The sequence below is a fragment of the Manis javanica genome, chromosome 7 (assembly GCF_040802235.1).
Source record: "Manis javanica isolate MJ-LG chromosome 7, MJ_LKY, whole genome shotgun sequence".
In the NCBI taxonomy this organism is placed as follows: Eukaryota; Metazoa; Chordata; class Mammalia; order Pholidota; family Manidae; genus Manis; species Manis javanica.
The window spans coordinates 85902755-85921566 of NC_133162.1; the positions used below are offsets into that span (position 1 = coordinate 85902755).

Here is an 18812-nt window from a genome sequence, read left to right on the forward strand (position 1 = left end):
GAAATATATATCCACTTTTTTTAGGTTGTGGAACTCAGTGGCTGTGAAGAAACTCACGCATTAGCACTGAGAGTTATCCTGTCATTAATTAAATACAACCAACAGAGAATACAAGAGTTAGAAAATTGTAATGGCCTTTCCATGATTCATCAGGTGTTGACAAAACAAAAATGCATTGTTGGCTTTCACATTTTGAAGGTATGTACTCATAAAATTTATTCTCATAATTTCATATGCACTGATACTTCTGTCTTCATTAAAGTCTTCCAATAATAGGTTTTGTGTTTCAGTTATTTCTAAAGAAAATGAAGGAAACTTAATAGTATATATTTAATCAAATTAAGGTACTCTTCTATTTTTTTTCATCATTTAAGTGATTGGATTTTTATTTTCTTTAAAGCATTTTAGAAGAGTAGGAGAAAAAAATTAACTCGAAGAGTATTAGATCTGGATGAACCAAAGATGTCTCCTAGGCTGGCCCCTTGTTTCTGTAGACTAATAAAATTGAGACCCACAGAGACAACATTGTTTGTTTCAGTTCCCTCAATTATGGGAGAGAACCAGTTCTCCAGACAGCTAGTGCTATGCCATTTCCATTAGTGGGTACTGAAAAAGAGTTGGTTTTTTAAAGCCTTATTAGTTTTTATTATAATTGAGCTGTTATCGTATGTTTAAATACCTTTCTAGATAAAAGCATTTGGTAACATTGTGAAAGTATTTCTCTCTGAAGGTACTAGTGCTAAGGCAAAAGACCATGCCTCTACCCGTGCCCACACCCCTCAACTCTTTATACTGTCAAGATCCATACATTTATGGCATGAATCTTTTTAGAAGAGGTCTTAAAACCTAGTAAATACATTGAATTTAAAAATAAAAATAGAATGTTTATTTATCCCTTTTTGAAACTTGAGTGATCATTTACAGATATTTGGAAGTTTGTGTTTCTCTGATTATTTGAATTGTTTTCTAAAGCAAATTAAAAATACTTTGTGAAATGTTGAATTATTCATTAGTATTCCTTTGAAATTAATGTCATGACTGCCAAGATTTTGAAAGCTTAATGTTTCTGTTGATTTTGTGGATTAATCAGTTAAATTGCATCTTGTATTAATGCTGATTTTCCATAGACCCTTCTTGAAGGTTGCTGTGGTGAAGATATTATTAATGTCAATGAGAATGGAGAGTTTAAGTTGGATGTAGAGTCTAATGCTATAATCCAAGATGTTAAACTGCTAGAGGAGCTATTGCTTGACTGGAAGATATGGAATAAAGCAGAGGCATGTACTTTTTTTTTTTCTAATAGTAGAAAACACACGGCATAAATTTACCCTCAACAATCGTTAAGTGTATGGTACAATATTAACTATATACACTTTGTTGAACAGCAGAGCTTTAGAACTTTTTCATCTTGCTTGACTGAAACTATGCCCACTGAACAACTCCCCATTTTCCCCACTCCCCAAACCCCTGGCAACCACTATTCTACTTTCTGTTTCTATGACTTTGATTGCTTTAGATAAGTCATAAAAGTGGAATCATTCAGTACTTGTCTTTTTTGTGATTGGCTTATTTCACTTCGTATTATGTCCTCAAGGTTCATCTATGTTGTAGCATATGACAAGATTTCATTCTTTTGTAAGATTGAATAATATCCCATTGTACGTATATACACATATTTAGACATTTAGGTTTGCTTCCACATCTTAACTATTGTGAATAATGCTGAAGGGAATACTGGTGAAAACTGGTTTTCAACTCTTTTAGATATATAACCAAAGTGGGGTTGCTGGGTCATATAGTAGTTCTAGTTTTAATTTTTGGAGAAACCTCCATACTATTTTCCATAAGAGCCACACCATTTTAGAATCCCACCAAAAATATGTGAGAGTTCTAATTTCTCCACATCCTCACCACAATTGTTATTTATTTATTTATTTTTAATAGTAGCCATCTTATTAGGTGTGAGGTGGTATCTCGTGTGGTTTTGATTTGTCTTCCCCTGATTATTAGTGATGATAAGCATCTTTTCATATGCTTACCATTTGCATATTTTCTCTGAAGAGATGTCCATTCTGTTCTTTGCCCATTTTTTAATTGGATTATTTGCTTTTTTGGTATTGATTTGTAGTTCTTTATATTTTCTAGATATTAATCTCTTTTCTGAAATATGGTTTGCAAATATTTTTTCTCATTCATAGGTTGCCTTTTCATTCTGGTGGTAATTTCCTTTGCTGTACAAAGAGGCATGTACTGTTAAATATTCATTTAATCATTCTTCTGGAGAACAGAATAAACTTGCTACTTCAGTATGTTAGTTGTAAATGGGAATGTGCAGATTATTTTCTGTGCAAGGTTTTGAGCAGCCACAGTAATGCTGAGGGTCAGGATCAGAATTTGGTCTGACTGGGAATAGCTGGAGCAGTACTCAGACTGGGAAACATGCAGCTCATTTCAATCAGTCAGGAACTTATATTTACAATAAACTTGGAAAGGGCATCTTGCTAGGAGTCTGAGGAGTGAAGTCAAGGAGAGGAAAATGGACATACTTCTAAGTAGGGAAGCCAAGTTACCCCGGAGTCATGAGCTGTAACAGGGTATGTTGGCAGGGCTATGAAGTCTAGGGTTCTTCATAGGCATAAGTTAAGGAACATGGTTTGACCTTAGGTCTAGGAACAGCATCTCAACAACTAGGTAGATGGGCTGGTCTTCACAAGGGAGTGAATATGAGGCTATTTCTTTCACCCTATTTTTTTTCTTAATTAAGATAGCATTGAATACAATCTTATGAAGGTTTCACATGAGCAATACTGTTGTTTCAACATTCACCTATATTATTAAGTCCTCCTTCACCCCATTGCAGTCACTGTCCATCATTTTAGTAAGATACTACAGAGTCATTACTTGTCTTCTCCATGCTATACTGCCTATCCCATGACCTACCTATACTGTGAGTGCTAATTATAGTGTCCCTTAATCCCATTTTCCCTCCCTTCCCACCGACCCTCCCCAAACCCTTCCTTTTGGTAACCTCTAGTCCCTTCTTGGAGTCTGTGAGTCTGCTGCTGTTTTGTTCCTTTAGTTTTGCTTTGTTGTTATACTCCACAAATTAGTGAAATCATTTGGTACTTGTCTTTCTCTGACTGGCTTACTTCACTGAGCATAATACCCTCTAGTTCCATCCATGTTGTTGCAAATGGTAGGATTTGTTTTCTTTTTGTGCTTTCTGCCCTAGTTTTAAACAACCTTCATAGCATAAGCTCATACAGGCTCCTTAGTTCTCGTATAGACTGTAGATTATCTAGAGTTAGAATATAACAACATTATCATCAAACATAATTAATTAAAGTCCAATTCAAACTGTATCCATTTAGGATTTTTAAATGGTTATTCCCAAATTTGGCAGCAGTTCCCCAAAACATACTCATTATCAATAATGAGTTGGGAAGATGAAAAAAACTTTTCTAATTTACCATTAACAAAAATAAATTTTGACCAGACATGCTAGAGGAAAGACAGAATTGTTTTTCTATTCTTCCTATAGAAATCATACTACAAAATTATTGTTAAGTGAAGATATAATCTTCCAGTTATAAAATAAATAAGTCATGGGGATGTAATATATAAGCATAGGGAATATAGTCAATATTATAACAACTTTGTATGGTGACAGATAGTAACTAGATGTTTTGTGACCATTTCATAATGTATGGACAATTATTTTACTATTCCAAAAGAGGGTGCTAATTTTGGGCTGATTAAAAAAACAGGACATTTTTTATTGAACTCATAAGTGATAAACACAAATACTTCTGTGGGTTTGAAATAAGGTTTTCTTACCTAACACTTTTTAAACTGACTTCAGTTTTTGTTTTTGGTTGTTTACGCTGTCACTCTTCTATTTAACAGTACTATTTTTCAGACCCAGATCAAGTTTTAATAGTTGGGCTGCCTTGTCTTCCAGTTTTTACATGCCTTTTTCTTTGAAGGCATCTTGGCAATATTTTATGAAGAGAGAGGCCTTGGTCAGAATAATATGATAAGTCTTTCAATTCCTGAGCCTTTTCATTGTTCATTACCATCAGATAAAGGCGGGAGTAATAGCAAGACCTGCATCCCAAGCCTGTTAATTTTGCTTTTTGTTAATGTCTTTGTTGAAGGGTAATTTGGGGTAATAAAATGAGGTGAAGACTATCTTTCAGGATTAGTTTTCTATAGAAGAATCCTCTTTCTCTATTGCTGAGGAAAATTTAAGATTTATTCACTACAGGAGAAACATTTTTAGGAACTTTAAAAAAATACTAACTACTGTTTGAAGATACAATTTAATAATTGTGGAGAGAATTCTATTATTTGGACTTAAAAGTAAACTAATCCAAAATGCAGAATTGTCAGTGACTATTTAAATTTTAGTACAATTTTTCTAAAATTATTTAATTAAATGCTATATATGCAAATCAGCATTGTTTGAAGTTTATAAATTTTTAATAATGCCCTTTGAAAATAAAGTGTCAATAATTATGTTGATAATGTGTTTCTCTATATTGAATAAATCTTTCAAAATAATTCATCTTTTAAAAACACTGCATATCATTTCATGCCACAGGAATGTTAATGTACTAAAAGTACCTACTGTAACATCACATTCAACATATGTATTTAGAAGTGACCTATTGACAAAAAAATAATAATAGTCTGGGAATATATTTTAAGATTTTCTTTTTCAGACAAATTTAATCTTTGACCGTGAATATATTTAAAGTGATATATTGCGTGAATCTACAAAACATGCAGCATGTTTTTAAGCAACCATGTGCTAACTGGTGTGTGTTCCCTTTCTCAGCCAGGTACTTGGGAAACTCTGCTGGCAGCTCTAGAAGTCCTCATCAGAGGAGGGCACCACCAGCAGATGTTTAATGTCAAGCAGCTATTGAAAGCTCGAGTGGTTCATCACTTTCTGCTGACTTGTCAGGTTTTGCAGGTACTTCCCATGTAACTTTACTTTTGAAGATATTTTCTGCAATTATTTGTGTGACTCAGTACAATGGACTCAGATTTTTGTGGGACTTTGAATGGCATTTTTTCTCCTTTCCAGCTTCTTTCTCCTCCCTTCTTTCAACAAATAGTTCAGGAGTTTTTCAACACTTACTTCTCACAGCTTGATCTAAGAGATTCCTAAATCAATTACAAAAGAACAACTGCTACTATATATATATATATATATATATATATATATATATATATATATATATATATATATATATATATATATATATATTTTTGGTATCATTAATGTACAATTACATGAACAACATTATGGTTACTAGACTCCCCCTCTTATCAAGTCCCCACCATATACCGCATTACAGTCACTGTCCTTCAGCGTAGTAAGATGCTATAGAATCACTACTTGTATTCCCTATGTGGTACCACCTTCCCCGTGCCGTCCCCCCTACATTATGTGTACTAATTAAAATGCCCCTTTTTCGTCCTTATCCCTCCCTTCCCACACATCTTTCCCAGTCCCTTTTGCTTTGGTAACTGTGCATTCTGGGTTCTGTGAGTCTGCTGTTGTTTTGTTCCTTCAGTTTATTCTTTGTTCTTATACTCCACAGATGAGTGAAATCATTTGATACTTGTCTTTCTCCACCTGGCTTATTTCAGTGAGCATATACCCTCTAGCTTCATCCATGTTGTTGCAAATGGTAGGATTTGTTTTCTTCTTATGGCTGAATAGTATTCCATTGTGTATATGTACCACTTCTTCTTTATCCATTCATCTACTGATGGACACTTAGTTTGCTTCCATTTCTTGGCTATTGTAAATAGTGCTGAGACAAACATAGGGATGCATATGTATTTTTCAAACTGGGCTGCTGCATTCTTAGGATAAATTCCTGGGAGTGGAATTCCTGGGTCAAATGGTATTTCTATTTTTAGTTTTTTGAGGAACCTCCATACTGCTTTCTACAATGGTTGAACTAATTTACATTCCCACCAGCAGTGTAGGAGGGCTCCCCTTTCTCCACATCCTCGCCAACATTTGTTGTTGTTTGTCTTTTGGATGGTGGCCATCCTAACTGGTGTGAGGTGATATCTCATTGTGGTTTTAATTTTCATTTCTCTGATGATTAGCAGTGTGGACTATCTTTTCATGTGCATGTTGGCCATCGGAATTTCTTCTTTGGAGAAGTGTCTTTACAGATCCTCTGCCCATTTTTTAATTAGATTGTCTCCTTTTTCTTTGTTGAGGTATGTGAGCTCTTTATATATTTTGGATGTTAACCCTTTATCAGATATGTCATTTATGAATATATTCTCCCATACTGTAGGATGCCTTTTTGTTCTATTGGTAGTGTACTTTGCTGCACAGAAGCTTTTCAGCTTGATATAGTCCCACGTCTTCATTTTAGCTTTTGTTTCCCTTGCCTGGGGAAATATGTTCATGAAGAAGTTGCTCATGTTTATGTCCAAGAGATTTCTGCCTATGTTTTTCTAAGAGTTTTATGGTTTCATGACTTACATTCAGGTCTTTGATCCATTTTGAATTTTCTTTTGTCTATGGGGTTAGACAATGATCCAGTTTCATTCTCTTACATGTAGCTGTCCAGTTTTGCCAACACCAGCTGTTGTAGAGGCTATTATTTCCCCATTGCATATCCATGGCTCCTTTATCTTATATTAATTGACCACATGTGTTTGGGTTAATATCTGGACTCTCTATTCTGTTCCACTGGTCTGTGGGTCTGTTCTTGTGTCAGTAACACATTGTCTTGATTACTGTGGCTTTGTAGTAGAGCTTGAGTTGGGAAGCGAGATCCCCCCTGCTTTATTCTTCCTTCTCAGGATTGTTTTGGCTATTCGGGGTCTTTTGTTGTTCAATATGAATTTTAGAACTATTTGTTCCAGTTTATCAAAGAGTGCTCATGGTATTTTGATAGGGATTGCATTGAATCTGTACATTGCGTTAGGCAGAATGGCCATTTTGATAATATTAATTCTTCCTACCCAAGAACATGATATGAATTTCCATTTGTCACTGTCCTCTTTAATTTCTCTTAAGAGTGTCTTGTAGTTTTCAGGGTATAGGTCTTTTACTTCCTTGGTTAGGTTTATTCCTAAGTATTTTATTCTTTTTAATGTAATTGTGAATGAAATTGTTTTCCTGATGTCTTTTTCTGTTAGGTCATCATTTGTGTATAGGAAAGCAACAGATTTCTGTGTATTAATTTTGTCCCCTGCAACTTTGCTGAATTCCGATATTAGTTCTAATAGTTTTGCAGTGGAGTCTTTAGGCTTTTTTATGTACAATATCACGTCATCTGCAAATAGTGACAGTGTGACTTCTTCTTTACCAATATGGATGCCTTTTATTTCTTTGTGTTTTCTGAATGCCATAGCTAGTACCTCCAGTACTAAGCTGAATAAAAGTGGGGAGAGTAGGCATCCCTGTTTTGTTCCTGATCTTAGGTGAAAAGCTTTCAGCTTCTCACTGTTAAGTATGATGTTGGCTGTGTGTTTGTCTTATATGGCCTTTATTATGTTGAGGTACTTGCTCTCTATACCCATTCTGTTGAGGGTTTTCTTCATGAATGGATGTTGAATTTTGTCGAATGTTTTTTCAGCATCTATGGAGATGATCATGTGGTTTTTGTCCTTCTTTTTGTTGATGTGGTGGATGATGTTGATGGATTTTCGAATGTTGTACCAACCTTGCATCTGTGAGATGAATCCTGCCTGATCATGGTGTATGATCCTCTTGACGTATTTTTGAATTCAGTTTGCTAATATATTATTCAGTACTTTTGCATCTGTGTTCATCAGGGATATTGGTCTGTAGGTTTCTTTTTTTGTGATGTCTGCCTGTTTTGGGTATTAGAGTGATGCTGGCTTCATAGAATGAGTTTGGAAGTATTCCCTCCTCTTCTATTTTTTGGAAAACTTTAAGAAAAATGGCTATTATTTATTCTTAAAATGTCTGATAAAATTCACCAGTGAATCCATCTGGCTGGGGCTTTTGTTCTTGGATAGATTTTGATTACTGCTGCAATTTTGTTGCTGGTAATTGGTCTGTTTAGATTTTCTGTTTCTTCCTGGGTCAGCCTTGGAAGGTTGTATTTTTTAGGAAGTTGTCCATTTCTTCTAGTTTATCCAGTTCGTTAGGATATAGATTTTATAGTATTTTCTAATAATTCTTTGTATTTCTCTGGTGTCCGTCATGATTTTTCCTTTCTGATTTCTGATTCTGTTTATGTGTGTAGATTCTCTTTTTCTCTTAATAAGTCTGGCTAGAGGCTTATCTATTTTGTTTATTTTCTCAAAGAACCAGCTCTTGGTTTTGTTGATTTTTTTCTATTGTTTTATTCTTCTCAATTTTATTTATTTCTTCTCTGATCTTTATTATATCCCTCCTGCTGACTTTGGGCCTCATTTGTTCTTCTTTTTCCACTTTCAATAATTGTAATTTTAAAATATTCATTTGGGATTGTTCTTCCTTCTTTAAAAAGGCCTGGATTGCTATATACTTTCCTCTTAGAACTGCCTTCACTGTGTCCCACCGAAGTTTGGGGCATTGTGCTGTTGTTTTCCTTTTTCTCCGTGTGTTACTTCATCTCTGTTTTAATTTATTCATTGATCCATTGATTATTTAGGAGCATATGGTTAAGCCTCCATGTGTTTATGAGCCTTTTTGTTTTCTTTGTACAATTGATTTCTAGTTTTATAACTTTGTGATCTGAGAAGTTGGTTGGTACAATTTCAGTCCTTTTGAATTTACTGAGGCTCTTTTTGTGACCTACTATGTGGTCTACTCTGTAAAATGTTCCATGTGCATTTAAGAATGTATATTCTGAATTTATTGAGGCGGAGCCAGGATGGCGGCGTGAGTAGAGCAGTGGAAATCTCCTCCCAAAAACACATAGAGCTATGAAAATATAACAAAGAAAAATCTTCCTAAAAATAGAGACCACAGGACACAGGACAACATCCAGACCACATCCATGCCTGCAAGAACCCAGCGCCTTGCGAAGGGGGACCGGTGGGCGGGTGCCTGAGACCGGCACCTGAACACGGAGGATATCGCGCGTTTTTCCCCTTTTTTTTTTCTCTTTTTGGCGAGTGCTTTTTGGAAGCCTTAAAGGGACAGGGACCCCGGTGCTAGGGAGGCAGGGCGGCGGGACTGGTGAGCCAGTGCCTGGGACCGGCGCCTGAGGACAAAGAATATCCTGCGTTTTTCCCTGTGGGACCGGTGGGCAGGTGCCTGAGATCAGCACCTGAGGACGGAGGAAATCGCGCGTTTTTCCCCTTTTTTTTTCTCTTTTTGGCGAGTGCTTTTTGGAAGCCTTAAAGGGACAGGGACCCTGGTGCTAGGGAGGCAAGGCGGCAGGACTGGTGAGCAGGTGCCTGGGACCGGCACCTGAGGACAAAGAATATCGCGCGTTTTTCCCTGCGGGACCGGTGGGTGGGTGCTTTTTGGAAGCCTTGAAGGGACAGGGACCCTGGTGCTAGGGAGACAGGGCAGCAGGAACAGTGAGCGGGTGCCTGGGACCGGCGCCTGAGGACAAAAAAAAAAAAAATCGTGTGTTTTTTCCTTTTTTTTTTTTTTTTTTCTGTTCCCTCGCTCATTGTTGCTGTTGTTGTTTTGGTTTGGAGAGTGCTTTTTGGAAGTCTTAAAGGGGCAGGACAGGTCACTTAGACCAGAGGCAGGGAATCTGGGGATCTCTGGGCACACTAACCCCCTGGGAAGCAGGGAGCACAGAGGCACCTTACAGAGATAAATAGCCTCCCGGCCGCTCCCCCTCCAACGGGGCTCCACCATTTTGGAGGAGCAGCCCCAGCGAGGCCCCATTGCAACTGGGCAGGAAGCAGAAGCCCTGTCTGCACACAGCTGCCCAGCACAAGCCACTAGACGTCGCTATTCTCCCAGGAGAGGAAGGCCACAAACCAACAAGAAGGAAAGCTCTCCCAGCTGTCACTTGTACCAGCTCTGCAAACTATCTCTATCACCATGAAAAGGCAAAACTACAGGCAGACAAAGATCACAGAGACAACAGCTGAGAAGGAGACAGACCTAACCAGTCCTCCTGAAAAAGAATTCAAAATAAAAATCATGAACATGCTGACAGAGATGCAGAGAAAAATGCAAGAGCAATGGGATGAGATGCAGAGAAAAATGCAAGAGCAGTGGGATGAAGTCCGGAAGGAGATCACAGATGTCAGGAAGGAGATCACAGAAGTGAAACAATCCCTGGAAGGATTTATAAGCAGAATGGATAAGATGCAAGAGGCCATTGAAGGAATAGAAGCCAGAGAACAGGAAAGTATAGAAGCTGACATAGAGAGAGATAAAAGGATCTCCAGGAATGAAACAGCACTAAGAGAACTGTGTGACCAAGCCAAAAGGAATAATATTTGTGTTATAGGGATACCAGAAGAAGAAGAAAGAGAAAAAGGGATAGAAAGTCTCTTTGAAGAAATAATTGCTGAAAACTTCCCCAAACTGTGGGAGGAAATAATCGAACAGACCATGGAATTACACAGAACCCCCAACAGAAAGGATCCAAGGAGGACAACACCAAGACACATAGTAATTAAAATGGCAAGGATCAAGGACAAGGAAAGAGTTTTAAAGGCAGCTAGAGAGAAAAAGGTCACCTATAAAGGAAAACCCATCAGGCTAACATCAGACTTCTCGACAGAAACCCTACAGGCCAGAAGAGAATGGCATGATATACTTAATGCAATGAAACAGAAGGGCCTTGAACCAAGGATACTGTATCCAGCACGACTACCATTTAAATATGATGGCGGGATTAAACAATTCCCAGACAAGCAAAAGCTGAGGGAATTTGCTTCCCACAAACCACCTCTACAGGGCATCCTACAGGGACTGCTCTAGATGGGAGCACCCCTAAAAAGAGCACAGAACAAAACACCCAACATACGAAGAAGGGAGGAGGAGGAATAAGAAGGGAGAGAAGAAAAGAATCTCCAGACAGTGTATATAACAGCTCAATAAGTGAGCTAAGTTAGGCAGTAAGATACTAAAGAAGCTAACCTTGAACCTTTGGTAACCACGAATCTAAAGCCTGCAATGGCAATAAGTACATATCTCTCAATAGTCACCCTAAATGTAAATGGACTTAATGTACCAATCAAAAGACATAGAGTAATAGAATGGATAAAAAAAGCAAGACCCATCTATATGCTGCATACAAGAAACTCACCTTAAACCCAAAGATAAGCATAGACTAAAAGTCAAGGGATGGAAAAACATATTTCAGGCAAACAACAGTGAGAAGAAAGCAGGGGTTGCAGTACTAATATCAGACAAAATAGACTTCAAAACACAGAAAGTAACAAGAGATAAAGAAGGATACTACATAATGATAAAGGGCTCAGTCCAACAAGAGGATATAACCATTCTAAATATATATGCACCCAATACAGGAGCACCAGCATATGTGAAGCAAATACTAACAGAACTAAAGAGGGAAATAGACTGCAATGCATTCATCTTAGGAGAATTCAACACACCACTCACCCCAAAGGATAGATCCACCGGGCAGAAAATAAGTAAGGACACACAGGCAATGAACAACACACTAGAACAGATGGACCTAATAGACATCTATAGAACTCTGCATCCAAAAGCAACAGGATATGCATTCTTCTCAAGCGCACATGGAACATTCTCCAGAATAGACCACATACTAGCTCACAAAAAGAGCCTCAGTAAATTCCAAAATATTGAAATTCTACCAACCAATTTTTCAGACCACAAAGGTATAAAACTATAAATAAATTCTACAAAGAAAACAAAAAGGCTCACAAACACATGGAGGCTTAACAACATGCTACTAAATAATCAATGGATCAATGAACAAATCAAAATAGAGATCAAGGAATATATAGAAACAAATGACAACAACAACACTAAGCCCCAACGTCTGTGGGACGCAGCGAAAGCAGTCTTAAGAGGAAAGTATATAGCAATCCAGGCACACTTGAAGAAGGAAGAACAATCCCAAATGAATAGTCTAACATCACAATTATCAAAACTGGAAAAAGAAGAACAAATGAGGCCTAAAGTCAGCAGAAGGAGGGATATAATAAAGATCAGAGAAGAAATAAACAAAATTGAGAAGAATAAAACAATAGCAAAAATCAATGAAACCAAGAGCTGGTTCTTCGAGAAAATAAACAAAATAGATAAGCCTCTAGCCCAACTTATTAAGAGAAAAAGAGAGTCAACACAAATCAACATAATCAGAAATGAGAATGGAAAATTATTAAAGACTACTATGAAAACCTATATGCCAACAAGCTGGAAAACCTAGAAGAAATGGACAACTTCCTAGAAAAATACAACCTCCCAAGACTGACCAAGGAAGAAACACAAAAGTTAAACAAACCAATTACGAGCAAAGAAATTGAAACGGTAATCAAAAAACTACCCAAGAACAAAACCCCGGGGCCGGACGGATTTACCTTGGAATTTTATCAGACACACAGAGAAGACATAATACCCATTCTCCTTAAAGTGTTCCACAAAATAGAAGAAGAGGGAATACTCCCAAACTCATTCTATGAAGCCAACATCACCCTAATACCAAAACCAGGCAAAGACCCCACCAAAAAAGAAAATTACAGACCAATATCCGTGATGAATGTATATGCAAAAATACTCAATAAAATATTAGCAAACAGAAATCAACAGTATATCAAAAGGATCATACACCATGACCAAGTGGGGTTCATCCCAGGGATGCAAGGATGGTACAACATTCGAAAATCCATCAACATCATCCACCACATCAACAAAAAGAAAGACAAAAACCACATGATCATCTCCATAGATGCTGAAAAAGCATTTGACAAAATTCAACATCCATTCATGATAAAAAGTCTCAGCAAAATGGGAATAGAGGGCAAGTACCTCAACATCATAAAGGCCATATATGATAAACCCACAGCCAACATTATACTGAACAGCGAGAAGCTGAAAGCATTTCCTCTGAGATTGGGAACCAAACAGGGATGCCCACTCTCCCCACTGTTATTTAACATAGTACTGGAGGTCCTAGCCACGGCAATCAGACAAAACAAAGAAATAGAAGGAATCCAGATTGGTAAAGAAGAAGTTAAACTGTCACTATTTGCAGATGATATGATACTGTACATAAAAAACCCTAAAGACTCCACTCGAAAACTACTAGAACTGATATCGGAATACAGCAAAGTTGCAGGATACAAAATTAACACACAGAAATCTGTATCTTTCCTATACACCAACAATGAATCAATAGAAAGAGAAATCAGGAAAACAATTCCATTCACCATTGCATCAAAAAGAATAAAATACCTAGGAATAAACCTAACCAAAGAAGTGAAAGACTTATACTCTGAAAACTACAAGTCACTCTTAAGAGAAATTAAAGGGGACACTAATAAATGGAAACTCATCCCATGCTCATGGCTAGGAAGAATTAATATCGTCAAAATGGCCATCCTGCCCAAAGCAATATACAGATTTGATGCAATCCCACTCAAATTACCAGCAACATTCTTCAATGAATTGGAAGAAATAATTCAAAAATTCATATGGAAACACCAAAGACTCCGAGTAGCCAAAGCAATCCTGAGAAAGAAGAATAAAGTAGGGGCGATCTCACTCCCCAACTTCAAGCTCTACTACAAAGCCATAGTAATCAAGACAATTTGGTACTGGCACAAGAACAGAGCCACAGACCAGTGGAACAGATTAGAGACTCCAGAAATTAACCCAAACATATATGGTCAATTAATATTTGATAAAGGAGCCATGGACATACAATGGCAAAATGACAGTCTCTTCAACAGATGGTGCTGGCAAAACTGGACAGCTACATGTAGGAGAATGAAACTGGACCATTGTCTAACCCCATATACAAAGGTAAACTCAAAATGGATCAAAGACCTGAATGTAAGTCATGAAACCATTAAACTCTTGGAAAAAAACATAGGCAAAAACCTCTTAGACATAAACATGAGTGACCTCTTCTTGAACATATCTCCCCGGGCAAGGAAAACAACAGCAAAAATGAGCAAGTGGGACTACATTAAGCTGAAAAGCTTCTGTACAGTGAAAGACACCATCAATAGAACAAAAAGGAACCCTACAGTATGGGAGAATATATTTGAAAATGACAGATCCGATAAAGGCTTGACGTCCAGAATATATAAAGAACTCACACACCTCAACAAATAAAAAACAAATAATCCAATTAAAAAATGGGCAGAGGATCTGAACAGACACTTCTCCAAAGAAGAAATTCAAATGGCCAACAGACACATGAAAAGATGCTCCACATCGCTAATTATCAGAGAAATGCAAATTAAAACTACAATGAGGTATCACCTCACACCAGTAAGGATAGCTGCCATCCAAAAGACAAACAACAACAAATGTTGGCGAGGCTGTGGAGAAAGGGGTACCCTCCTACACTGCTGGTGGGAATGTAAATTAGTTCAACCATTGTGGAAAGCAGTTTGGAGGTTCATCAAAATGCTCAAAACAGACCTACCATATGACCCAGGAATTCCACTCCTAGGAATTTACCCTAAGAACGCAGCAATCAAGTTTGAGAAAGACAGATGCACCCCTATGTTTATCGCAGCACTATGTACAATAGCCAAGAATTGGAAGCAACCTAAATGTCCATCGGTAGATGAATGGATAAAGAAGATGTGATACATATACACAATGGAATACTACTCAGCCATAAGAAGTGGAAAAATCCAACCATTTGCAGCAACATGGATGGAGCTGGAGAGTATTATGCTCAGTGAAATAAGCCAAGCGGAGAAAGAGAAATACCAAATGATTTCACTCATCTGAGGAGTATAGGAACAAAGGAAAAACTGAAGGAACAAAACAGCAGCGGAATTACAGAACCCAAAAATGGACTAACAGGTACCAAAGGGAAAGGAACTGGGGAGGATGGGTGGGCAGGGAGGGATAAGGGGGTGGTGAAGAAGAAGGTGGGTATTAAGATTAGCATGCATGGGGGGGAGGGAGAAAGGGGAGGGTGGGCTGCACAACACAGAGAGGACAAGTAGTGACTCTACAACATTTTGGTAAGCTGATGGACAGTAACCGTAATGTGGTTGTTAGGGGGGACCTGATATAGGGGAGAGCATAGTAAACATAGTATTCTTCATGTAAGTGTAGATTAAAAATTAAAAAAAAAAAAGAAAGAAAGAAAGTAAGAAAATGGGGATTACTCCTTGATAGGATAAAACTATTGGTAAATCAAAGATCAACACATGCTTTAAATATCCTTAATGTTGATCACTTAAAGGGTGTCAGATGATCAGCTATGGAGGTACTCTTTTCAGATAATATTCCTTTCTCTTAATTAAAAAAAAAAAAAAAGCAGTTACTGTGTGCTGACCTCCAATGAGTTCTGCACAGTGGTATAGAGGGCATGTCAAAGTGTGGGCAAAGGGTCTGTTTGTTTCTATGCAGAAGATCAAGGCCTAGCTTGGATACCCAGAAAATGAACTAAGATACGATATGAGGAGGAGCTTCCGGCATCAGCACTCTCTGGAGTACTTGTGCCGGGGGATGATCATCAAAAAGCCTCCACAGGGATCCAGACGATGCTGCGGTTGTGGCTGCATCCAGCCCACCATCTCCTGGACTTGCCATAGGAATGAGGAGGGAGATATCTAGGCTGGCATGTGCATACAGTGAGACAATGAATTTGACCGAATCTGTACTGTTGGAACTCAACCAGGAGTTGGGATGGGTGCAAGTTGTAGCACTCCAAAATCTCATGACTATAGACTATCTATGGTTAAAAGAACATATGGGATGTGAACAGATCCCAGAAATGGGCTGCTTTAATTTGTCTGATTGTTCAAGTACAGTTGGACAATATCCATCATATCATAGATAAATTTTCGTAAATGCCTAGGGTGCCTAAATGGTTTTCTTGGCTTCACTGGAGATGGATGGTAATTATAGATTTGCTTTGTTTATGTCACCGTATTCCTATTATGTTAATATGTGTGTGCAAATTAGTTAGTAGTTTAAAACCTATACATACTTAAGGTACTATACAAGAAGATATGTCAAAGAAATAATCAATCCTCCCATGTTTCCTTCCATATGCTACCTCTATAGCTTTTCTTCTTCCTTCCTAATTACAACCCTTAAATAGAATTCATGCCTCATATCGAATTTACCGAGTATCATAATTCCTCCAGGTGGTAAAGATACCTCGAGACAAGTGCTGGGCATAGAAGCCACAGGGCATAAATCTGCAAGGAAGTAAAAAGCTAACCTTTTCAAACAATATGGCTTCTCTCTCACTTACCAACTTTACATTTCCCTGTATGGCCCCGGAAGATGGCTGGTTAGCCAGAGACGGGTAAGATTCCTCAACGGAGGAACAACCTAAGACAGGCACAGTCGCATGGGGGCCATCAGGTGAGAATTTGGGGATCAACAGAGGTGAGGTTCAGAACCTCACCACCCCCTGCTTTGAGAGAAATCTTATGCATCCGTGGATGTTTTGCTGCCCTTCTCTAGCCTGGATTAATACTTAGTCCATAGGCACACACGTGATCATCTGATCATCTACATTTGCCCTCTTACAGCACTAAACTATGTTTTCTACCTTTATCTTGCATCTACCTACCACTTCAGCATTTTATTAAAAATAAAAATAAAAATAATAATAGAGGGAGAAATGTGGGATCAACATATAAATCAAGTACAAAAATCAAATGAATATTCATATTTGACCTGATTGTTTATGGGTCATAATGCATGATCAAAACCGAAAGTTTCTGTGATGAATGCCCTTGTACTGTTCACCATGTAAGAATTTATTCACTATGTAAGAATTCGTTCACCATGTAAGAACTTGTTCGTTATGCTTTAGAAGATTGGAGACTTACGAGAATTAGGCTTGAGATGGATTAATGATTGTACATTGAGCATTGACCCCCCTATACTGAATTTTATTGTTGTTAACAACCATTTGATCAATAAATATGAGAGATGCCCTCTCAAAAAAAAAAAAAAAGAAGTAGGAAAAAAAAAAGTGCGGGAGACCCAGTTAAATTTTAATTTTAGCTAAATTATGAAAAAAAGTTTAATTTTTGTAAGTATACTCCATTCAATACTTGGGACATATATATACTAAATGTTTGTACTTTATCTGGCAACCCTATTCTGGCATCTCTTTCTCAGGTGTAGCTGATGAAGGTGGGGACCTTAAACTTTTAATTTGTAGCTGCACATCCATGGGGCTATCTTTCTTTAGGCGATCTTATTGTGAACCATCATTGTGAAGGAAGACATTTCTAAACCTCTTATCTAAAATGAGGCTGAAAGAGTTGGAGAGTTCGTTTTTTAAAATTCAGTGGAGGAATAATCCATTTATTTAGATCTTTGATTTAGTTCATCAGAAGTTTGTAGTTTTCCTCATATAGGTCATGTACATATTTGTTAGATTTATACCTATTTTTATTTTGGTGCTAATGTAAATGTTTCCAATTTCAAATTCTAATTGTTCATGGTGAGTATATATGGAAAGCATCAGCTTTCATGTATTAACCTTGTATTTTGCAATCTTTCTCCAACTGCTTATTAGTTCCAGGATTTCTTTTTGACCATTTTTGAAATTAGTAGTTGCCAGAGGGTGGGTTTGGGGTAGAGGAGGAAGGGAGGAATGAATAGGTAGAGCATGGGGTGTTTTAGGGCAGTGAAACTATTCCGTACACGGTAATTATGGACACATGTCATTATGCTTGTTAAAACTCATAGAACATACAACACAGAGTGAATCCTAATGTAAACTAGAACTTTAATATATCAATATTGGTTCATCAATTGTGCAAGTGTACCACATTAATACATGATGTAAATAATGAGGGAAACTGTGTTGCAGGGAGTGGGTAGGAGATATTTGGAAACTGCTTCCAATCCATTTTTCTATAAACCTAAAAGTGCTGTAAAACAAATAAAGTCTTTAAAAAAAAAAAGAATGTATATTCTGCTGCTTTTGGGTGTAGAGTTCTGTAGATTTCTGCTTAGGTCCATCTGTTCTATTGTGTTGTTCAGTGTCTCTGTGTCCATGCTTATTTTTTGTCTGGTTGATCTGTCCTTTGGAGTAAGTGGTGTGTTGAAGTCTCCTAAAATGAGTGTATTGCATTCTATTTCCCCCTTTCATTCTGTTAGTATTTGTTTCACATATGTCAGTGCTCCTGTGTGTGTGCATACATATTTATAATGGTTATATCCTCCTGCTGGGCTGACCCCTTTATCATTATGTAATGTCCTTCTTTATCTCTTGTTACTTTGTTTGTTTTGAAGTCTATTATGTCTGATACAAGCACTGGAACACCTGCTTCTTTCTCCCTATTGTTTGGATGAAACATTTTTTTCTATCCCTTCACTTTTAGTCTGTATATGTCTTTGGGTTTTAGGTGAGTCTCTTGTAAGCAGCATATATATGGATATTGCTTTTTTTATCCACTGTGTTACACTGTTTGTTTTGATTGGTGAATTCAGTCCATTTACATTTAGGTTAATTATCGATAGGTATGTATTTATTGAAATTGCAGGCTTTGGATTCATGGGTAACAAAGGTTCAAGGGTAGCTTCTATACTATGTAACCATGTAACTTTTATTTTTTATTTATCTATCTATCTATTTATTTGTATTTTGGTATCATTAATCTACAATTACATGAGGAACATTATGTTTACTTGTCTCCCCCATCACCAAGTTCCCCCCACATATCCCATTGCAGTCACTGTC

The 18812-nt window shown here is 37.4% G+C and overlaps 1 protein-coding gene across 7 annotated transcripts in view; it reads left to right on the plus strand.

The window, feature by feature from the left end:
* LYST (lysosomal trafficking regulator) overlaps positions 1-18812 on the plus strand; it is a 239092-nt gene that overhangs the window by 71871 nt on the left and 148409 nt on the right. For all 7 annotated transcript variants that reach the window (XR_012133309.1, XM_073241266.1, XM_073241262.1 and 4 more), the window contains 3 exons: positions 25-198; positions 1128-1281; positions 4845-4978. Coding sequence is in view for 6 of the 7 variants with exons in the window: in XM_073241266.1 (XP_073097367.1) it covers positions 25-198; positions 1128-1281; positions 4845-4978 (462 nt within the window). In the remaining variant the exon portion in view is untranslated. The remainder of the gene's footprint in view (positions 1-24; positions 199-1127; positions 1282-4844; positions 4979-18812) is intronic.